The sequence below is a fragment of the Zootoca vivipara genome, chromosome Z2 (assembly GCF_965207765.1).
Source record: "Zootoca vivipara chromosome Z2, rZooViv2.hap1.1, whole genome shotgun sequence".
NCBI lineage: Eukaryota > Metazoa > Chordata > Lepidosauria > Squamata > Lacertidae > Zootoca > Zootoca vivipara.
In genome coordinates this window covers 30,682,036-30,706,015 of record NC_142585.1, presented here as the reverse complement: position 1 = coordinate 30,706,015, position 23,980 = coordinate 30,682,036, and the positions used below count along the sequence as shown (strand labels likewise).

At 46.3% G+C, this 23,980-nt stretch overlaps 1 protein-coding gene across 1 annotated transcript; it reads right to left on the bottom strand.

Moving 5' to 3' along the window:
- Nucleotides 1-1,287: 1,287 nt before the first annotated feature.
- On the bottom strand, nt 1,288-23,980 carry LOC118084502 (diacylglycerol O-acyltransferase 2-like). The gene is made up of 8 exons (XM_035114096.3): nt 23,860-23,980; nt 16,595-16,723; nt 14,705-14,812; nt 13,673-13,743; nt 12,705-12,909; nt 11,706-11,880; nt 5,081-5,283; nt 1,288-3,706 (listed from the first exon to the last, which is right to left on the bottom strand). The coding sequence occupies exons 1-8, from the start codon at nt 23,897-23,899 to the stop codon at nt 3,552-3,554; spliced, it is 1,086 nt and encodes a 361-aa protein (XP_034969987.2). The 5' UTR covers nt 23,900-23,980; the 3' UTR covers nt 1,288-3,551.

The window sequence follows — 23,980 nt, the reverse complement described above, 5'->3', positions numbered from 1 at the left end:
TTAGGATTTGCCACAGTACTTGTAAGATAAACTTATCCCACCCAATCTTTCATTAATAATAATTTATCCCGTTTCATTAGATTAATCTCCTGTAAATAAGCAATATCTACCCTTAACAATTTTAAATATGCTAAACATACATTTTACTTCTTAGATTCTCACAACCCTTTTACATTAAAATGAACTAATTTTATCCATTAATTTTATTTTGCCCCCCTTTATCAAGGTTTTCCAAATACCACCTTATTTTATGATTTGGACCATTTAACAAACATTTAGTAATATCCTTTTTCCATATTTGAACATATATCATATTTTCTAATACCGGCACTTAGCTTAGCATTTAAATTCAATTCTATTGCATATATTTTCTGGACAATATTGATGCACCTTTTTTTAAAATAGAAAATGTGGTTATTTGAAAAGAAATAGGATCAGAATAAATTGATATACAAGTTGGTAAAAATGCTGATTTCTTTAATTGACAATATGCCCAGGCTTTTTATCACAATGTGTCAGTATGAGAAAACAACTGAGGAGAAAGAAAAAAAGAAAGTGGAAACACAGAGTCATTCAAAATGAAACCTCTTTAGGACATCTTCAGAGATTTACATTTCTTCCTTAAATCATCATGTTTGACCATCCGCAGATTTGATTGATAAGATAAAGGCCTTTGCATTCGAGTGACTGACAAATTTGTGAATTTGATCTTCATGATAAATGCAGAATGTAGCTGGAAAGCACATGAAATATTGGAGTTGTTCTGACCTTGCAAGACTTGGTGCTTTTGTGGAAAGTCTATGCTTTTCAGACATTTCTTTACTAAAGTCAGGATAAATTGCTATCTAATTTTGATCCCATTTCAGCAGAGATTTTACTGATTGTTGGCAAAATGTATGTAGAATCTTGTCTCTCGCAGTGACATGCAGAAATTGCACAATTGTAATATTGGAAGGAGTCCCAGTCCTCTGGCTTGTTACAGGAATTAAGATACAGTAACGTGGTCTATCTCAATCAGGAAGTCCACTCCCAGAGAGAGAAGCTATTTGAAAAAAAATCCACCATATAGTCCAGGCCATCTGAGTGTCCCTATTTCCCAGGGACATCCCTGATTTGCTCCCAGATTGCCCTGCTTTTCCTTTGGGTGACCCTATTTTCATTGGAGAAATGTTGGAGGGTATGGAGTTATCCAACCCCAAACTGTCTGAAGGCAATCCTGTATAGGGAAGTGTCACAGTGGCCTGGGTGGGCTACTTCAGAGTAACGACTCCACACAGCTCTGCATTTTATCCTTTTATTGGTGCTGTGTATTTACAGTGCTGAAAAGCAGTGCTATTTACAGATAGTGGTACATGTTGTTAGTCTTCCGCAGAACCTCCGAATGGCGGTTCGCGCGTTTTCTTCCAACAAAGTAATCTTGGCATGCTGAATCTCCGCCCCCTGCGCTTTTTACGCAATTCCGGAGTAGCTGGGATCGGCCTCTTTCCCACCGTCTCCCTGCTTCCCTGTTCCTTTCCCCGGCGGTGCCTGTGCTCCACTAAGGTACTCAAGCTCCTGCTTCCACTTCCTGAATCACCACTCGAAGTCTCCCCCTCCCCGCTGGGGGAGGAGCTGGTATTCAGGATGGGAGGGGGCTGTCGGTATCTCTTATCCCTCACATCAAGGTTTTTTTTAAAAAATGTTTAATGCTTTATTATGTTTTTATATATGTTGGAAGGCACCCAGAGTGGCTGGGGCAACCGAGTAAGATGAGTGGGGTATAAATAGTAAAATTATTATGGAATGGGATGTCCCTATTTTCATCAGAGAAATGTTGTGGGGTATGTATGCTCTGCACCAGGCACCCCCAAACTGCGGCCCTCCAGATGTTTTGGCCTACAACTCCCATGCTCCCTAGCTAACAGGACCAGTGGTCAGGGATGATGGGAACTGTAGTCCAAAACATCTGGAGGGCCGAAGTTTGGGGGTGCCTGCTCTGCACCATATACTTTGCTTGAGTTGGAGGATTTTCAGTGCCAATTACACACCGATTTTTCCTGTGTAACTGCGACTCCAAACAGGTAATCTTCATAGTGAACCATCTATCCTGCATCTGCTTTGGATCATTCTTAAGCTCTGCCAAAACTTTTTGGATTGGCTTCAGAACTTGGATTTGAAACAGGATCGCTTTCACTAAACCAGTATTAGAGTCCTCTGCTGCCATTTTCCTCGACTCAATCAATAGTGACACAGTTGAACTTGAAGAAGCTACCCCTCATTCGCTTTAGCTGTCATGGCTATACCTTGTTAGAAGGAAATAATATATGATAGGATGTTTTATTTGCCGATAACCAGGGTCTTTGTCCAAACAGCCTGATAATTCAGTAGTCTGAAAGCTTGTTGGTCTGGAGAGAAATGAGAGACATGTTTCACAGCACAACCTCCAAACTGGAAGACTGTTTCCCCCCATTCTATGTTAGATTGGCTCCATTCATGGAGGTTCCACTTAGGAATCATAAGAAACTAAGCTCAGACCTGCAACAGCTGTTTCAGGCCAAAGGGGGCCCATCTAGTCCACCGTCCTGTTTTCAGGGTGGCCACCAAGGAATAGCCATGAGGAGGATCTGAGTGCAAGAGCACACTCCTGTGGTTTCCAGCAACTGGTATTCAAAAGCTTCACCGCCTCCAACCATGTAGGCAGAGCACAGCCTTTCCTCCTTCACGAATTTGTCGAACCTTCTTTTGAAGACGTCTAGGTTGGAGTACATGCTGCATAAAGAAATCCATTGATCCAAGTGGCTCAGTATTATCTACTCAGGCTGGCAGTAGCTTTTTTCCTTGTCGTTGACAATCCCTTTTTTAAACAAAACATACATTTATTTATAATAAAATGTAACAAAGTATAATGGCAGGTGCCAAATACAATAGGGGATAGCCAGAACCAAGCACATAGGAACAGATTTCCATACCAAAATCAAATGTAATAAATTAATATCACAAGGCGCCAACTAACACACGTGGGTTTACATTATCTTTTACCTTATTACTCCAGTATATTATAAAAATACTCCATTTTTAGACATTATCTTGTTGCCTTACCTCTCTAGTTCTCATCAAAAGTGTAAGTTTAATCATGCATACTATGTCCCAAATTTTAGTTATCCGTTATCCACCTGTCAGGGATTATTTAGTTGTGATTCCTGCATTGCAGAGGGTTGGTGACCCATCAGGGTACTTTCCAACTCCACAATGTTATGGTTATATGATTCTCTCATGGATGGTGTTCAATCCCCCCCCCCCGGTTTTTGACAAATTTTCTGGCAGCCGTTAAGAGGTGTTGCCTTAATTTCCTGCCCTCTGTTAGCACAGTTTCTTTACTGTGGCCAAATAGGAAAATCAGGGGATCCGTGGGCAAAACAGTGAATCCTTTTTAAGACTATGTTGCTGGGGGACTTGGAACTTCTGCATGGCAAGCATGGGCCAAGTATAAGAGGTGAGGGAGCCCTTGCTGAGGGGCAGGAACCTGTTGGCACCTTTGTCTCCTCCCTCCACCCCCTTGTTGTTAATCTCAGTCATAGGATCCGAAGCTCGTCCGTCTCTGACAACCCATACGTGGCTTTGTGGTCGTCAAAGAGCTTGCGGAGAGAATGGATGTACATGGAGTGGTAGCGATCCACCATCTCACGGGTTGGATTCTCTATCCTGGGCACCATCAGGGGCTCTCCAACTAAGGAGGGAAGGAGAAAGGAGAAGCTGAAAATGTGCAGAAGGACAAAAAAGGAGGAGGACCTCATAGAATAATAGAATTGTAGGGCTGGGGAGATCCACCCAAGGTAATCTAGTTCAACTCACACGCAAGACCAAGGTGAAATGATGTGGACCCCTCAGGGTACATATGTTACTCTATTTTTAATTATGCTATTTTAAATGTGCACTTTATATTTGACTTCTTTTAGTAATGTTTTCTTTTGAATTTTTTCTCTTAACTGTGCTGAGTTAAATGTGCATTATGTAGCTGACCCCTTTGTAATGTTAAATATTATATTTTCATTTCCTATTAATTATATTGTTTTGAATGTATAATTTAATATATGGCTTCCTTAAGTAATGTTTTTTCTGCATTGTTTTATTTTATGTTTTAATGTGTTGTGAAGCGCTTTTAGATTTTTTTTCTTTATAAATATAAAACCGTATAGGAATAAAATGGTTAATAATAATACTACATAGACCAAGTCAGATCCTTGGTCCATTAAGCTCAGTATTGCCTGCACTGACTGGCAGAAGTTCTGCATGTTTCAGGCAAGGGGGTTGTTTCCCAGTCTTATCCAGACATGCAGGCAGAGATTGAACCCGGGACCTTCTGCATGCAGAGCAGATGCTCTACCACTGAGTTACAGCCTTTCCACAATGATATACAAACTATAAACCCCATGTTGCAATGAGAGACTTCAGATTACAAAACCCATGATGCAGTGAGAGACCACAGACTACAGTGAGCCATAATGCAGTGAGCTACAGCTATTCCATTTGAGGGTGTGGGTGGGTCAGGCAGCGCTGGAGCATATGCCCACGCTGCCTGGGGCAGGTGGGTGGGGCACACCCCCGAGGGGAGCGTGGTGGGCACCCTCCATGAGGGTTAGGAGAGGTTCAGGGTTAGGAGAGGGGCAGGGAAGCTGCAGCCAACTCTCCACCTGATCTCCACCACTGGGTCAGGCCTGGCCCGGCGGCGAATGTGGAGCTACTGCGGCTGGGCGCACCTCGCCACGGCCAAGGTGGGATGCTCTCCACTGCCAGGTCAGAAGTGACCGAGCAGCAGAGCTGCTGCCGTTGGGCGCAAGGTGTGCCATGGCCAAGGAGGGTGGGCGGCAGCGCTGCCACCCACTTGTCTGCTCTCCCCCCCCCCAGATCAAGCCTGACTGACCGGGGGTGGCAGAACTACACCAGGCACAAGTGCTTCAGCCAAGGCTGTGTTCCTTCTGGTGTGGAGCCAGGCTATTATGAAGGAGCCTGCTGTGGGGCCTCCTGTTTGCGCCCCCTCTCAAAATTACCCCTGGGTCCCCATCCCACACACACTATGCCTCTGGGGTCAGGAAATACTCACTGATAGTGGTGACTGGTCTGGGGAAAGGAAGGAGTCCCCAGGAACGGACAGAGGAGAATCCCCTTCCATAAAAAAAGCAAGGGGAGAAGCCCAGGAGCTTTCTGAATCTGTCCTGGATGCTCCTCATCCAGGTCCCTTCCTCGAAGAGAACCTGCTGGAAAAGGTCATTCTCCCCGAAGGAGAAAGCAGGAACCAGATGAGCCCTGGAGGAAAGAAAGCATGGAGGGATGTTAAGACAGAAACCACCTGAAAACAATAAAACATGAGAAAACATGAGATTGTGATTCTTAAACAGCGGGGGGGGGGGGGGTGAACTAGTTGACTCTTAAGCTCCCTTCCAACTCTACATAGAATCATAGAATCATAGAGTTGGAAGAGACCACAAGAGCCATCCAGTCCAACCCCCTGCCAAGGAAACACTATCAAAGCATTCTTGACATATGCCTATCAAGCCTCTGCTTAAAGACCTCCAAAGAAGGAGATTCCACCACTCTCCTTCTACAATTCATACAATTCTATGATTCTATGATCGAGAGCCCCCTGCCCCAGTAATACAGAGCTCCCCTCAGAAATTTAACACACAAGAAGATGAAAAGAGTGGGGCTGCTAGATCAGGCCAAATGGGGCCCATCTAAGTCCAGCATCCTCTTCTCACAGTGACCAACCAAGTACCTGTTATTTGCAGCAAGGGTCTGGAAACCAACCCTTGTGAGGAATGAAGGAGGGAGTTGGGGATGTTTAGCCTGCAGATGATAAAGAGGTGCCATGATAGCTGTTGTGTATTGAGTCAAAGGATTTTATATCTGCATTACTATTGTCTGTATGTGCTTTAGGGTAAAGTAACTGCCTTTTGGTCCCAGAGGGTACAGCTACTATTGGTTCATTTAAGCTGCTGTATTTGGATCCTCTGTCTTATTGGTTTCCTCCAAAAGGCAGCACTGTGATTGCCTGATATTGTTCCCTCCAAAATGTATCCCTTCCTAGCTAGTCCCCTGTCCCTATAAATGTAGCTTTCCTCTCCTCAGTCTTCAGTCTTGTTCACTTTAATAAAGAGCTGTTACTAGAGAACTGTCTCCAGCATGTTTTGTCAAGAGAGCTGAAATCACAAACCCCACGTCACAACAACTGGCGACGAAGGTGGGATCCGGAATGCTGAGGAGCGGTTAAACACAACCCTGCCTCAGAGTCCGGATTGCAGCTGAGAACAAGACTCACTGGCCAGCTGAGAAGACGACCCTGCCCGCTAGGACAATGGAGAGTCCAAGGGTATTGGAGCCCTTCCAGCCATCAGAGCCCCACACCTGGGAAGACTATGTCGAACGCTTCGAGTTCTTCGCAGTGGCTCAAGGGATCACCGATGCCAGCAAAAGAAGGGCCACATTCCTGAGCTACTGTGGGCCCGAGACCTTCAAGCTAGCCAAGGCATTACTTGCTCCAGCTAAGCTGAGTGAGACATCTCTCCAAGATATTCTTGCCTGCCTAACAAGCCACTTGGCGCCTACTGAGACCAAGATGGCCCGGCGGATGGAGTTCCATAAGAGGCAGCAGCGTGCTGGGGAGTCTGTATCCACATTTCTGGCTGAACTCCGGAAGCTCGCTCAGCACTGCGGCTTCCAAAATCTGGAAGAGACTCTCCTGGATCGGTTTATTGGGGGTCTGAGCAGCAAGAAAGCCAGAAGACGCATCGTGGCTAAAGAAGAGGTTACCCTTGCTTCAGCCTTGAAGGAGGCCACCGCCACGGAGAATTATGAAAGAGAGGAGCTTGATGCCAGTCGCAAGGCCACTAAGCCACAGATAGAAGTTGTGCATGCCATGGACGAGCTAGAGGCTACTCCAAGCCAGAGCCCAGTCCGTGGGGTTGAGTCGGTGCGTCAGGCCTGCACAGTGCACAGAGATCGCCGAGGCAGTTGCCCAGGTTGTGGCGGAAACCATGAAAGGAAGAGTTGTCGTTTCAGGGATGCTATCTGCCGGACGTGCGGAAAGACGGGTCACATCGCCAGGGTCTGTAGATCGGCGGCGTCGGGAGCGACAGGAGCACCTAGACTGGAGCATCGCAGACCGCCCACAGCAACTCGTTTTCTAAAGGACTGCCACTACGTAACGGAGATCAATGGGAGGGCCGTGCAGTTTCCAGCGCAAGGCAAGGCACACGTCAAGGTGAAGATTGAGGGTCAGCAGTGCGACATGGAGGTGGACTCCGGATCTGCATTCACCATCGTGTCAGACCAGACCGCGAAGACATTCTTCCCCAGAGGTAAGTTGCCCCCTCTGGAGCCCTTTCCGGCAACCTTGCAGTCGTACTCAGCAGGCCGCATCCATGTTATGGGAATGTGTGCCGTGAGAGTACAGTTCCGGGACAAACAGGCTGTACTCAAACTGGTGATTGCGAAGGGCAGTCGCCCCAGTCTCCTGGGCACTGACTGGTTCCCTGCCCTGGGACTGAGTATCTCAGGGCTTAATTCAATCCAAACCTGCCCTGAGATGAGCGAGGTATTATGCAAGGAATTTGCTGGTCTCTTTAATGGAAAACTGGGTTGTTATAAAGGGCCCCCAGTTGACTTCGAGTTGGACCCCGGGGTGGCTCCAGTCCGACTCAAACCAAGGCGAGTGCCATTTGCACTGCAACCCAAGATCGAGGCAGAGCTGGATAAATTGGTCAAGCAGGGAGTTCTCTCACCCGTGGACTCTGCTAAGTGGGAGACTCCAATCGTCACGCCCCTTAAAGCAAATGGGGAAGTCAGGATATGTGCAGATTACAAATGTACTATCAATAAGGCACTCAGGGGAAACTCATACCCCATTCCAGTTGTATCACATCTGTTGGCTAAACTGGCTGGGGGCAAGGTGTTCGCCAAAATTGACCTGGCACAAGCTTACCAACAGCTGCCAGTAACCCCACAATCAGCGGAAGCACAGACTATTGTCACACATAAAGGGGCGTTCAGAGTTAACAGATTACAGTTCGGAGTTTGTGTGGCCCCAGGGATTTTTCAAGGGCTCATGGAACGCCTGTTAAGAGGTCTGCCGGGGGTCTTGCCATTTTTTGATGACGTTTTGATTGCTGGAAAAGACCCACAGGAACTGGTTGCGCGTGTCCGTGCAGTGTTGCTCAAGTTCAAGGAGGTGGGGTTGCAACTGAAAAAGGAAAAATGCAGTTTTGGGGTGCCAACGGTGGATTTCTTGGGGTTTAAAATTGATGCGTCAGGCATCCACCCCACAGATGCTAAGATTAAGGCCATCATCGAGGCACCACGACCACAGAACAAGACGGAGTTGCAGTCATTCCTGGGACTTATTAACTTTTATCATTCGTTCTTACCCCAGAAAGCTTCGGTAGCTGAACCATTACATAGACTATTGCAGAAAAAGAATGTGTGGCGATGGGGGCGGGAGCAGCAGAAGGCTTTTGACTCCTTGCGAGGAATGCTGAGTAGCAGGAGCGTCCTTGCTCATTATGATGAGTCAAAGCCGCTGGTCCTGGCATGTGATGCCTCTCAATACGGTCTGGGGGCTGTGCTGAGTCATAGGGAACCGGATGGGTCGGAAAAGCCCATCTCTTTCTATTCCCGTACGTTGTCGCCCACGGAGCGCAACTATGCTCAAATTGATAAAGAGGCACTGGCTATTGTGTCCGGAATCAAAAGGTTCTATGATTATTTGTACGGTCGCCAATTCTCCATTGAAACGGACCACAAACCACTGTTAGGGTTGTTCAACCCAAACAAACAAACGCCACAAATTCTCTCCCCCAGAATGTTGCGTTGGTCAATATTCCTGAATGGGTTCCAGTACACCTTGACCCATGTGCCGGGGAAACAATTGTGCCATGCTGATGCGCTGAGTCGCTTGCCCCTTCCTGGCGGGAGCAATGAGGATCCTGCTCCGGCGGAGCACATTATGATGCTAGAAACACTTCCGGGGGCTCCTGTAACAGCTACGGATATAGCTGAGAAAACGAGGAAAGATGCTGTTCTCTCCCGTGTGCTCACTTGGGTGGGGAGGGGGTGGCCAGGTGGTCCGCATGAAGAAAAATTCAGGCCTTATGCGACAAGGCAGCACGAATTGTCCATGCATAAGGGTTGTCTCCTATGGGGAGATAGGGTGATCATCCCAGCACCACTGAGAAACAGGGTTCTTGAGACGCTTCACATGGGACACCCGGGAATGGTCAGGATGAAGTCGCTAGCCCGATGTTATGTGTGGTGGCCTGGAATGGACCAGAACATAGAACAATGGGTACGAACATGCAAGGCATGCCAAGAGGTGCGGCCAGAAGTGGCCAGAGCACCAGTCCACTGGTGGGAGCAGTCCAGGACTCCCTGGAGCCGGCTGCACATAGATTTTGCGGGGCCATTCCAAGGGAAGGTCTTTTTGGTTATCGTTGATGCATATTCCAAATGGTTAGAAGTGGCGATGGTCCCTAGCATGGCATCAGCTGCCGTAATCAAGGTGTTGAGGCAGCTGTTTGCTACCCACGGGTTACCTGAGACCATTGTATCAGATAATGGGGCAGCTTTTGTATCCCAAGAATTCAGGGCATTCTTGGCTGATAACTTCATAAGAGGGGTCACATCCGCGCCCTTTCACCCATCCTCCAATGGGCAGGCTGAGCGCATGGTAAGAACAGCCAAAGAATCCATTGCGCGCTTAATGGAGGGTAACTGGTCGGCTCGCATTGCGCGAATGTTATTTTTGCAGCATGCGACGCCGTGTACTGCGACAGGCAAGTCGCCAGCCGAGCTACTCTTAGGTAGAAGACTGGTAACGGTGCTGGATTATGTCCACCCAGATAAAATGCCAAACCGTAATTCAAGAGCAACCCCCCAGGCTGAGACTGACACAACAAGGTATCTCGCCCCTGAAGATCTGGTCTGGGTGAGGAACTATTCACGAGGTCCGCGGTGGGTGGCTGGTGTGATCACCCGGGCTAGTGGACCTGTGTCCTATTATGTGACCTTGGAAAATGGGCAAGTTTGGAAGAGACATATAGATCAGCTGAGGCGCCGGGCGCTCAGCAGGGAGGAGTCAGATAATTCATCACTGGCTAATGACGCACAGCTGCGAGACCAGAGTGAAAATGGTCCAGAGGTGCAGTCACCAGGGGCTTCAGCAAATGAACCAGGGTCTGCTAGTCCTCATGATGACGAGGTACAGGTCGGGGACCCTGAGATGTCTGGGACTCTATCTGTTCCTGATGAAACCCCTATAGCAGCCCCTCCACCACAGGTAACACCCAATCCAGAACCTGCAACACCTGTTGTCAGGAGATCAGGTAGAAGTTGTAGGACCCCACAGTACCTGAGGGATTACGTCTGCTGTGCTCACTAGGGGGGGAGGGGTGTTGTGTATTGAGTCAAAGGATTTTATATCTGCATTACTATTGTCTGTATGTGCTTTAGGGTAAAGTAACTGCCTTTTGGTCCCAGAGGGTACAGCTACTATTGGTTCATTTAAGCTGCTGTATTTGGATCCTCTGTCTTATTGGTTTCCTCCAAAAGGCAGCACTGTGATTGCCTGATATTGTTCCCTCCAAAATGTATCCCTTCCTAGCTAGTCCCCTGTCCCTATAAATGTAGCTTTCCTCTCCTCAGTCTTCAGTCTTGTTCACTTTAATAAAGAGCTGTTACTAGAGAACTGTCTCCAGCATGTTTTGTCAAGAGAGCTGAAATCACAAACCCCACGTCACAACAATAGCCATCCTCAAATATCGAAAGGGTTGCCCCACAGAAGATGGAGCAAGCTTGTTTTCTGCCGCTCTAGAGGGGAGGACCTGAACCAATGGGTTCAAATGATAAGAAAGAAGATTCCGACTCAACATTAGGAAGAACTTTCTGAGTGGGACGGACTCCCTTGGAAGGTGGTGGACTCTCTTTCCTATGAGCCTTTTGTACAGAGATTGGATTGCTGTCTGCAGTGCCAGATTTAGGTATAAGCTAAACAAGCTATAGCTTAGGGCCCCACTCTCTTGGGGGGGGCAAAAAAATTAAAGAAAAAAACACCTGGATGTACACTTCCAAAATATAAGATAAAAAACAAATAAAATAAAACCTACATACAGCAGCAGTGTTTTCTGTTGTGTATGGACCTATTAGGTCCATAAATTACCATATAGCATATATGCAACACAAAAAAACAGGGACAATTTGTTGTTGACAAAGGACAGCTGGACATATAAAGAGCCCTATTACCTTCAGTAGCTTAGGGCCTCATCAAACCTAAATCTGGCCCTGCCTGCCTGCCAGGGATTCTTGTAGCTGTGACTCCTGCATTTCAAGGAGTTGGATTAGATGTCCTGTAAGAGACCCTCCTATGATTCTATACAGGAGCTCCCCACAACTACAACAACCCATGTTAGCTTCCTTGACCCTCCAGAATCAAAATACACGTGCTGCTGAATATTGCTGCCAGAGTTTCATAGAAACATAGAATTGTAGAGTTGGAAGGAACGTAACGGGTTCCCTAGTCCAAACCAAGGGCCACTGGTTGCCCAGTGTGGTACCTTTCTTCTGATTCATCCGAAGGGCTCTTCAAATGCCATTGGCATCTTAAGTCTCTGGTCATCCTGGGGTCTCTCTGACACCTGTCCGCTAGGAAAGGAATGTAATGTTCAACTGGTGGTACGCACCCATGTCGGAGTGCCATCCGAACAAACCCCTTGCGCTCACTCAGGATCAGTGTTGTCACTCCTGGCCGGCAGGAGAGGGCCTCTGCTGCACCACCAACTACAATCCCTACAGCATTGCCAGTCCCATTCCGGGATATGAGGTATTCTATCGCCTTACGGGTCACAGGGACGAGACCTAAAGGGCCAGAGAATCAGAAAAGGGTTAGAAATCGTCCGTCCTGTCCCCCAACTTTCAAGGCTGTTGCATGCCCAAATCATTTCTTCAGCTTTTTAGACCTAAAGGGCTGGCGATATATTAAAGAGACATCTGCACAGGGAATCAAATTCTGTTGATGCAGCCTAGAATAGCATTACGGTAGCTTTTTTGCTACTGCATCACACTATTGACTCATTTTCAGCTTGTAGTCTACTAAAAACCCTTAGATCCTTTTCTCATGTACTACTGGCAAGCCATGTATCCCCCATATTTTATTTGTGCAGCTGGTTCTTCCTGCCTAAGTGTAGACCAGAGCTTTCCAAACTGTATGTCATGACACATTAGTGTGTCAGCTGCAGTGTATAGGTGTGTCACACGAACGCTTCCAACACTCCTCCCGGGGCTGGAAAGGGGTTAGTTTAACCTCCGATTTGCTAGTAAAACTTAATCACTGTGTCATGAAATGATGAATGTCTAAAAAGTGTGTCACCAACATGAAAAGTTTGGAAAGTTCTGGTTTATATCCTTACTTTTGTCCCCATTGAAATTCAATTTGTTAGTTTGGGCACAGTCCTCAGATCTGTTAAGGTCATCCTGAATCCCGATCCTGTCTTCTGCAGTATTTGCTACCCCTCCCAGTTTGGTGACATCTGCAAATTGGATGAACATCCCCTCAATTCCTTAATCCAAGCCATTTTTTACAAATATGTTTTACAACAGGGCCCAGAACAGAACTCTGCAGCACTCCACTTGTCACCTTTTTCCAGGATCTCAATGGAGATGGCACAGAAGAAGACACTCACCCCCACTCATTAGGTATTCCCTGAAGACAGGCAATCGGAAGTTGCCAGCCAGTGTGGCCAGGAAGGGTTTGATCCCAGGAAACTTTTCATGGAAGCCGGTGGAACGAGTGACAAGATTGCAGAAAGCTCCAACACAGAGGATCCCATGCGGGTGGATCCCGATGATATAGTTGTGGCTGGGGAGCAGGTCATGAGTCTTCACCAGCTGAATGATATTAAAGAATGATATTGACACACTAAACCAAAGTACACCAAAGCTCTTAGTACACCAAAAGCTTAACATGTGTCAACAGTGTGATGCAGCAGCAAAAATTGCTAATGCAGTTCTAGGCTACCTCAACAGACGTCTAGTGTCCAGATCAAGGGAAGTCATGAGACCACTTTATTATGCCTTAGTCAGACCACACCTGGAGTCCTGTGTCCAGCTCTGAGCATCTCAGTATAAGGAGGATATGGAGAAGGTGGGAGATCAGAGAAGGGCAACCAAGATGGCCTGGAAACCAAGCCTTATGAGGAATGGTTGAGGGAACTGGATATATTTAGTCTAGAGAAAATGAGATTTAGAGGGAACATGAGAGCCATCTTCAAGTATCTGAAGGACTAAAGGACTGAAATATCTGGAGGACAAAGGCAGCTTGTGTGCTGCTGATCCAGAGGGGAGGATCCTGATGGATTTAAAGGGCAATAAACAACAATTCAGACTAAATAACTTTCTGAGGGTAAGAGCCATTTGCAATCGAACAGACTTGCTCAGAAGGTGATGGGCTCTCCTTCACTGGAAGTTTTTAAGCAGAGGTTGGATGGCCACATGTCAGGGATTCTTGACCTGTGATGCCTGCGTTGCAGGCGGCTGGACTATATAAGTCTTGGGGCCCTTCCAAGTCTATGATTCTATGATTCTATGGCTTGCAGCCTCGCCATGGCTGGGAAGATCCAGAAGCACCCTTGTACCACACACTGGTGCTTACCTGAATCGGAAAATAATCTCGGAAGTAATTCCAGATGGACCAGCTCCGGACCCAAGTAGAACTTCTCCCACCTGCAGAAATGGGAAGAGAGATTTATTCTAGCCTCTGAGTGCCCTTGCAGCCAAGAGTTATAGAACCTGAGAATGACTCTAGGAAAAGAAAGAAAAAATAAAAACGTGGGGGGGGGGACAGGAACCTGTGTACATGGAAACACAAGTCTGCTGTCCAGCAGAGATGGAAGAGATCTGAAAGGGTCATCTAGTCCAAACACCTGTGATGCAGGAACCACTACAAAAGTTTGTTTTGCCCCTTCTCTTGAAGAAATGTCACGTTCTGCAGCCTGCCACACAAGAGAGAGCTGCTCTTGTGGGATTCCTCTCTTTGTTGTCAGGTGTGATACTTAGACCTCTGAGGAGTGACGTTGGATGGACTTTGGGTTTGTGACAAAGCTGGGCAAACATTATGGGCTAGGCTGGGAGTACTGTCAAGGAATGCACAGAGCGTTTGCAGTCACGTGGCTGAAACAATCCTCCTGCTAACCTGGTTTCCCTTTTCTCTATCAGTGGGAATGGTTATTCCAGCATCTCAGATACGAAGGTGATTCTCGAGCCATTCGTCACAGAATCACAGAATCGTAGTATCCCATTTTTCATCCACAGTGTACAGAAAACATTAGCTGAGGCAATTCTGCATCATGGAAGCATTAGGAATAACTTTCTGAGGGTAAGAATCATTCAACAGTGGAATGGGCTCCCATGGACTCTCCTTCCTTGGAGTCCTTTAAGCAGAGGTCGGACGCCCTTATGTCAGGGATTCTTCAGCTGTGATTCCTACATTGCAGGAAGCTGGTCACTACATGATCCTAGAGGTCCCTTCCAACTCTACATAATTCTATGATTTCATGGACCTGTGAAAGCGGGGTCCAAAGGATACTACTGTGGCAACCACCCTCAGTTAATGTTCAAGGAGAACATTAAGAGTTGTACCTTCAAACAAAATCCCTCTAAACAGCCGAGACGCTTCTTCACTCACCTTTCTCAGGTGTATTCCAATCAAATATAAGCCAAGCCAGGTAGATAGCAGAAATGGGCCAGAAACTGGTGAAAGCCAGATAGATAAGGAGAATCAGGAAAACAATTCCTGGGGGAGAGGAAGAAAAAAAATTGCTTATTTAGCTCAGTTAAAGCCACTTTTATTAATTTATTTATTGCATTTATATCCCATGTGTTATGTGAGACCTGAGCTAAAAGAAGGCTGCAAGCAGCAGCTGAGACACAGAGCCATGTTTGATTTCTGCTAGAATCCAGGGCTGTGAGTAGGGTTGCCAGACTCAATAGAGGACAGGACTTCTGTGCCTTTAATTGCCCTGCTCTCTTTTGAGTCTGGAAACCTTAAAGGGAAACCAGAAGACCCTTTGCTTGGAAATTAAACAAAGGGTCTGCTGGTTTCTCTTTAAGGTTTCCAGACTCAAAAGAGAGCAGGGCAATTAAAGGCACAGAAGTCCTGTCCTCTATTGAGTCTGGCAACCCTAGCTGTGAGTAAGGGAGAAGCAAGACTTTCTGAGGTGTTAACGCTTGTGCTCAGGTTGTATATATGTGATAGCCAAATGACACCACAGTCTCTGCTGTCCCTCATTCCAAGGAAACTGAACCCTAGTTAAGTTCTTGGAACACCTGGAATTTTGCTTTGCTCAGAGATAGGTGTGGCTTGTAACAATACATACATACATACATTTACTCATTCACACATTTAAATATCCAATCATTCATTCATTTGTATACTTACTTACTTCGAACTCCATATGGCTCAGGGCTCCTTTGAGAGCCAAACTGGTAAAATGTTTAGAGAGCTGGGCTAAGACCCGGAGAGCCGGGTTCTAGTCCCCTGCTCAGCCACAAAGCTCTCTGAGTGTGACCTTGGGTAAGCCACCATCTCTCAGCCCAGCCTAATTTACAGGGTTGATGTGAGGATAATATGGGTTGATCTTTGGCTCTGTGGTCTCAGGGCCACTGTTTGGCCCGAGAGATGGCTTGACCAAAGCACATGTGTCAAATCAGCCATCCTTTGGGAGGTCTTTTCCCATTGTGTTATCCTGGCAAATGTGTATTTTAAACCTCTATTCTGAATTATGATGGAACTCACAGGTAGAGAAAACTTTTGTTTTATATATCTTTCTGGGAAGGATTGGAAAGGAAAGTGCCCAACAATCACTATGTCACCAATGCAAAGGAAACCGGTTTCTTCACTGTCTCCTCAGTACAGTGGTACCTCAGGTTAAGAACTTAATTCGTTCTGGAGGTCCGTTCTTAACCTGAAACTGTTCTTAACCTGAGGTACCACTTTAGCTAATGGGGCCTCCCGCTGCCACTGCCGCACAATTTCTGTTCTCATCCTGAAGCAAAGTTCTTAACCCGAGGTACTAGTTCTGGGTTAGCGAAGTCTGAAACCTGAAGCGTTTGTAACCTGAAGCATCTGTAACCCGAGGTACCACTGTATTCCCCACTCCTGCTTAACTCCTTTAAGGCTCTCTGGTCTTGATTAACAGAATTGTACAGTTGGAAGGGACCCTGGGGGATGTCTAGTGAGGTCCAACTAAATCTCAACTAATGCATCCCTGATAGGGCCACCTGTGAGGTGGGTTGGGCCAAAAAGCAGTGGCTGGCCCCCAAATTTCCCCAATTGACTTCATGGCTGAGGGGTGATTTGAAGTCTGATCTCCCAGGTCCTAGTCTAATTTAATCCCCACAACTGCCCTGTGAGATACATGACTGGTCCCCATGATCACACCTGATGTATTTTGTAGCCGAGTGGGGGTTCAAACCTTGGTCTCCCAGATCCTAGACCAATACTCTAACCACCACATGACACTGTCTCTTTTCTCAAGTTGGCCATCAGTCAGAAAATGAGTCACATTCTACTCACCCATCACCAAGAAGCTGAGAATCCACTGGAGGACTGACAGGAGCTGGAGGCCAGCCAAGAAATCTCGTTTTGAAGGCCATGGCACAGCCAGCAGTACACGGAGAGCAGCCTGGATGCTGGCATGGCTCCCTGGAAAGGAAAAGGACACCCAGACCAGGTTGTACTGACCTGTTTGCTCAGTTTTCGTCCATCTTCCCACCACTGGGAGATGCCCTCAGTGACTGAGCCAATCCCCAGAAACATCTGGTGTATCCCACCCTTGAGAAAAGCAGGTTGCGCCATCCAGTGACATACAGACAACGGGAGCATGCAGCACAAAGGACAGGAAAGGTCATGGGCAGAATCACCAATCTTTGCCTAGGAAGGCAGCCAGCCAGCCAGCCAGCAAAACGTATGCTGCTTAAGCATGCATTTCAGCAAACAGAGACACCTGGCTTTTCTGTGTGCTGCAGCATTCAATGTGAAAAGGTTTTGAGGGGTCTTAGTAGACCACAAGCTTAAGGTGAGTCAACGATGTGATGCAGCAGCAAAAATAGCTCATGCAAATCCAGGCTGCAACAACGGAGTTCTTGTGCCCAGCTCAAGGGAAGGAATAGTCATACAATGATTGCCCGTCTACAGAACTAAGCATACACTCTAATAGGGTCTGCCCCAAAGAATCATATAACTGTAGAGTTGGAAGGGGTCCCTAAGGGTTATCTAGTCCAATGCCTCCAATGCAGGAATCACAGCTAAGGAATCTTTGATAAACGAGCATTCAGGCTCTGCTTTTAAAAATCTAATGAAGTCCACCACCTTCCACAGTCATCTGTTCCTCTGTCAAATGGCTCTTACCATCAGAAAATCATACCCATTCGAATCTCCTTTCTTTTTGTTCGGGTCTCCTTCATTGGTTTGGGTCCTACTTTCTGAAGCGCCAGAAAACAAGCTTGCTCCATCTTCCACAGGGTATCACTTAAGGCAGGCATCCCCAAACTGCAGCCCTCCAGATGTTTTGGCCAACAACTCCCATGATCCCTAGCTAACAGGACCAGTGGTCAGGGATGATTGGAATTGTAGTCCAAAACATCTGGAGGGCCGAAGTTTGGGGAAGCCTGATTAAGGTATTTGAAGATGGCTATCATCAGTGCTATTTTTCTAGAAATACTCACCATGAACACCTCCCTTGTTCTCTTAGAATGGCAACATTTGGTGCCCACCCGAGAGTGGCTGGAAGTGAGTTCTGTCTGAAAAAAAGCCCTGGCTATAATATATCCTCTCAGTCTCCTCTTTTCTAGGCTAAATAACCTAAGCTCCCTCAACTGTTCATCCTAAGGCTTGGTTTCCAGACCCTTTATCCTTTTGGTTGCCCTCCTCTGCATACTTTCTAGCTTGTCAATATCCTTCTTAAATTGCGGTGCCTAGAACTGGACACAGAACTGCCAGTGAGGGCTGACTATTGCGGAATATAGTTCCTTTAATTTAGACATGTGTCTTCTGTTGATGCCACCTAGATTCACATGGGGGATTTGCTGCTATATCACACTCTTGCTTCATGTTAAGCCTGAAGTCTCCTAGACTCCCAAATGCGTTTCAAGCCAGGTGTTTCCACATCCTATAATTGTGCATCTGGTTATTCCTGCCTACCATAAGTGTTGACTGTTTTCCTAGATTCTTGTATTGCCACATCCCAGCAGTGTGAAAACAATGATGAAGAGAAGGGTTGGCAACCCAAGCGTAAGTTCACCCTGGCCTGCCACCTGCCCTTGAGATGGTGGGTGGGTGGTGTCCTCCATCTGCAGCCAAGAAGCCAACTCTGGCGGCCAGAACTAGTGGCATGACATGAACTGATATTTGTTCAAACAGTAGGCAGGAGGATAAAGGTGAGAGTAAGGAAGGTCAGGGCAGATGACAGAGATGCAAACAGGCATTGCTTTGCATAAAAGATCATAGAATTACAGAATTGGAGATTTGGAAGGGACTCTCAGGAGTCATCTAGTTTAACCCCCTGTAATGTAGAAATTGCTTTAAAAAATTACAGAGTTGTAGAAAGGGACCACTCCAGCACAGGGGACTATAGGTACTTGAATTTTCTACTAAAACCCAGGTGCCATCTATGAATTGAATGAATCATACAATCGTAGAATTGTAGATTAAGCAGGGAACTGTTGTTAAGCTTGCATGGCATCAGGGTCCCAGTTCTGATATTATGCTTTATCCTACAGTTTTAAGCCTAAGGGGAAGTGCAAGAGGGTAAAGATGAAGACTCTGAGGATCACGGGTTGAAGATATTATATTTATCATCCCATGGAAGGATTATGATATTGAAGCTCTAATGCTTCCTAAAAATGAACAACATTGATCGTGTATTATAATATACTAACATTACCATAAGATTACATTTCTGGTTCTAAGGCCAAGTATAGTTTTCATCTCTCTCAATCAATACAACAATTGGGGGAGCCAATTAAAACAAGTAGAGGATTTATCTTTGTCCCTTGGTGATTTGGGGGAGTGGGGTATCATTGTTTGCAGAATCCCAGTGAATAATCCAACCAGTAAAACAAAGGTGCAGATCTTTTCTGTACAAACATTGGAATGAATTGGGTGAACTGTAAATGCTTCGGATGTGAGTCTTCACACAAATTTGTTTTTGCAAATGCCCTTAAAAAAAACAAAAACCCAGTGCCACAGAATTGCACATATCCAGCTTGATTTATATATGAAAATGGCAACTGCAGAGAACGGCTGAGGCACGCCATTCCCAGAGTGATTTAACAGACAATCCCTCAACCCAGGGAATTATATCTTTGGAACGGAGATTAAGGCCTCCTATAGCAACACTCAGAACTCTGGACAAACTACAGCTCCCAGGATCCTCTGGTGAAGGGGTGTCTCGGGGGAAGCCATAACTGTTTAGGCTTATTATCTGCAAGGTGAGAAAAGGGGAAGGTGGAAACTTCTAGACTGCAAAGCATGAGAAAAGGTGTACCAACAACAAAAGAAAGGAAACGACTCCTCCTGCCTCCCAAAATGAATATTCCTATGTGTATCCAATTAACCATACCTCCATCAGAAAATAGTGCCAGGTGCTATTTTGACACCAAACAAAAAACAAACAGAAGGAGAATGGCACTGACTAAGCTTCTGCCCTAAGCAGAGGAAAACTAAATGGTGCCATAGTTTTGAGCAGTTATACTGGTGAAAGTGGCACAATTCAATATCTTCTCCCTGTTGACAACCTAAGGGCTCAGATCAGCCAAGGCATGGAAAATAAAACCTCAGATCCGTACAAAATGCCAGGAGTAAAAAGGACACCCTCAAACACTCACGACAGTGATGAACTCCCCTTTGAGATATTCACATGGATATCTTGATAGCCTCATATCACAGAATTATAGGGTTCGAAGTGCCCAAAAATGTCATCTAGTCCACCCCCTGCAATGTAGACATCACAGAGTCACTGACAGATGGGAGGCCAACCTCTGTTTTAAAAGCTCCAGTGGAAGAGAGTCCGTCACCATCTTGTTGTTGAACAGCTCTTATTCTGCTGGAGTTTTGGAGACTGAAATTTAGTTCAAGGATGCCCCTCAATGGCTGATGCACTGGAGGCAGCCAGGGGGTTGATTCCTTGGGGGGGGAAGAGAGCTAATGCAAAGTCCACAGGAGACAAGGACTTGGGAGCAGCTCCCAGGCTCTGGAATGCTCAGCAGAGCACAAGCCTCCAGCTTTGGAGAGAAGAGGACCTTCACACCCTCCCCAAAGAATGCTCCAGAATTTCACAGAGCATATGGGAAGCGGATCCAGAATGTCCAAACTCTCCCTGGCCCGCTCAATAAATATACACTCCCTGCATAGCCCAGGACTGATGCAAAGGCCATATGGCTGCAGAAACAAAATGTCATTTGAGGATCCCCACCTTGACTCCACTGAGACAAGTACTCTGACTCAGAGCTGCAAGTGAACAAGGTTGGCCACAGGGTAGGGCTGGAAGGTCCAGGATCCAATCCCATCTAAGAGGCCAAAGCATCAAAGCACTGGAGCTTTTGCTAGGCTTGAGCCAGGGTGAGGACAGAAAGGGGGTGCCCAGAATGAGCAAGGGAAACTTGAACCCGAGAAACTTGAACCTGGGCAGCTGGCTCAGGTGACGAGGCAGAAGCCCAGTTCTGCCCCCAAGTAGCAGAAGTTATTGAGCCCAAGCAAGGGCAGGTCCAGTCAGAAGGTGAGAGGCAGCATCAAGGAGTCTGTGTGGCCTTGTGTGGCATCATCAATCTTGCCAAGAAGATCTGAAAATCACTGACTGGTATGGTTCTGAGTCCCAGATATTGCCGTGTGTTTTTCAACCTGTTAAGATGTGCTCTCTCAGGAGTCCAATGCACCCCTGACATTTCTTGCAATGTGGAAATTTTCAGATGGGGTCTCAGATCAAAAGAAGTACAGCATTGGCCTGAATATAAGCCTCACTTTTTCCCCAAATTCCAACCGTGAAAAGTTAAAGTGAGGCTTATATTCACGACCTTACGCTATGCAGCCAGGAGCGCAGGGCAAACAGCACCAGGAGTGTGGCGAAGCAGTGTCCGCCCCAAGGCAGGGAAGGGAGTGAGGAAAGGGAAAGGCCTCCAGTAACGCAGCACGGCTCCCCCCCCCCCCTGCATGCAGCCAGGAGCAACAAGGAAGGGAGCGGCTTATATTTGGGTATTTTTTCTTTCTTTTTTTGTCCCTCCTCCAATTTTTAAGGTGCTGCTTATATTCGGGTGTGGCTTATATTCGGGCCAGTACCATAATAGTCTCGCTCTATTCTGCCTTGGTCAGACCACACCTGGAATTCTGTGTCCAATTCTGGGCACCACAATTTAAGCAGGATATTGACAAGCTGAAACATGTGCATAGATGGGCAGACAATGTGATCAAGGGTCTGGAAACCAAGCCTTATGAAGAACAGTTAATGGAGTTGGTATGTTTAGCCTGGAAAAGAGGAGACAGAGAGGAGATATGATAGCCATCTTCAAATATCTAAAGGGCTGTCACATGGAGGATAATAATAATAATAATAATAATAATAATAATAATAATAATAATAATAATTTATTATTTATACCCCGCCCATCTGGCCGGGTTCCCCCAGCCACTCTGGGCGGCTTCCAAAAAAACAGAAATTCTAAAATACAGAAATCCATCAAACATTAAAAGCTTCCCTAAACAGGGCTGCCTTGAGATGCCTTCTAAAGGTCTGGTAATTGTTCTCTTTGACCTCTAGTGGGAGGGCATTCCACAGGGTGGGTGCCACTACCGAGAAGGCCCTCTGCCTGGTTCCCTGTAACTTGGCTTCTCGTAATGAGGGAACCGCCAGAAGGCCCTCGGAGCTGGACCTCAGTGTCCGGGCAGAACGATGGGGGTGGAGACGCTCCTTCAGGTATACCGGACCGAGGCCGTTTAGGGCTTTAAAGGTCAACACCAACACTTTGAATTGTGCTCGGAAACGTACTGGGAGCCAAACTTGTCTTCTCCTACACTGAGGGGCAGGACCCGAACCAATGGAGTCAAGTTACAAGAAAGGAAATTCCAACTAAACATCAAGAATAACTTTCTGACAGTATGAGCTGTTGGACTCCCTTGGAAGGTGATGGACTCTCTTTTATTGGAGGTTTTTAAGCAGAGGTTGGATGGCCATCTGTCATGGATGCTTTAGCTGAGATTCCTGCATTGCAGTTGGATGGACTAGATAACTCTTGATGGTCCTTTCCAACTCTAAAAAAACCTCTTATTCCATCTCACAAGCACAGCCAGGTTGTGACTGGCTAAAGGTCCCATCCCAGCTTCCCCACATCCTACCTGCATGAGAGGGAGGTTTGCAGCTTTTTAGCCCATCTGGACTGTCAGAGAGGCAGCCCATCCTGTCCTACTGTGACTGATAAGGAAAATCTTTGGTCAAGGTCTTTCCCGCCTCTTGGCCTCAAGACTCCCTCATCGGCATTTTATTTCCTCATGGCTAAAATATGGTGAAACATTAACCACTGCCACAGATGTCACAGCCCAATATGGCATAAAATAATGAAGGAGGTTGCCAACCAATCCCCTCTTAGAGAAAAGTACTCAACTTAAAAACTCAGGAGCTAAACAGAGAGGGAGGGAGGGAGGGAGGGATCATAGAATCCTGGAATTGTAGAGTTGGAAGAGATCCCGAGGGTATTCTAGTCCAATCCCCTGCAAAGCAGGAATCTCAAATAAAGCATCCATCCATGAAACCAACATCTGCTTTAAAACCTCCTAGGAAGGAGAGTCCACTACCTCCTGAGGAAGTTCATTCCATGATCAAACAGCTCTTACCGTCAGAAAATTCTTCTCGATCTTTAGTTGGAATCTCTGTTCTTGTCATTTGAATCCATCATTTCATGTCCTACCCTCCAGGGCAGCAGAAAACAAGCTTGCTCTGTCTTCTGTGGGGCAACCCTTTCAATATCTGAAGTTGACTCACATATTACTTCTTGGTCTCCTCTTCTCCAAGCTAAGCATGCCCAACTCCTTCACACGTTCCTCACAAGATTGGGTTTCCAGACTTTTTATCATTTTAGACACCCTTCTCTGCACATGTTCCACCTTTTCAATATTTCTCTTAAATGGTGGCACCCAGAACTGGACACAGTACTCCAGGCGGGGTCTGACCAAGACAGAATAAAGAAGTATTATGACTTCCCTTGATCTGGACACTAGACTTCTGTTGATACAGCCTAGAAGAGCACCAGCTTATTTATGTTCAGCTTGTGGTCCACAAAATCATTTTTGCACTTTCAAGTCTGTTGTCCCCCATCCTATAGCTGTGCATCTGATTATTCCTGCCTAAGTGCAGAACCTTACACTAGTCCCTTTCATTCATCTGCAAGGTACTGCGACACTGAACGGCCATATGTTCATCAAGAAGCCATCTGCTTGCAAGACAAAATAGGTGGTTTCCTGAAATCAAGATAAATCACATCCGCGGCATCTCTATAATCCATAAAGGTTGCCATCTGATTATTATTTTTAATGCAATTGTATTTTTGTTAAACTGATTAGAAATACACTTCAATCTTCCTTGGGATCAATCCCAGATCACCAGATTCCACCCACAGACATTCCTAAAACCCTTGAGACTCATTTTGTGCCCCGAAATCAAAATGTGTTGCTCAGGAAACAGCCAGTCGTTGCAATTACCATGAAAACCCACATCACCCAATGATTTTTTAAAGGGACCTTTTTGGTAAACACATTTGCTATAGCTTTAAATCTTATGCTGACTTTTTCCTTACCACTCTGGTTTTGGAAATATGCAGCAATGAGAGTCTTCATGGCGATCTCAGACACCCGGACACCCTTTTGCAACCTTCCTCAGACTTCGGTCTAGCGGGGTTTGCAAAGCAATGAACTCTG

Bases quoted from the DNA above. Each gene is read 5' to 3' on its own strand.
- LOC118084502 (XM_035114096.3), bottom strand. From the start codon at position 23,899: ATGAAGACTCTCATTGCTGCATATTTCCAAAACCAGAGTG. The intron at 5,284-11,705 runs GTGCGTACCACC...TCTTTCCTCCAG, and splicing joins CGGATGGCACTCCGACATGG to GGCTCATCTGGTTCCTGCTT. The intron at 3,707-5,080 runs GTGAGTATTTCC...TTCCCTCCTTAG, and splicing joins CAGACCAGTCACCACTATCA to TTGGAGAGCCCCTGATGGTG.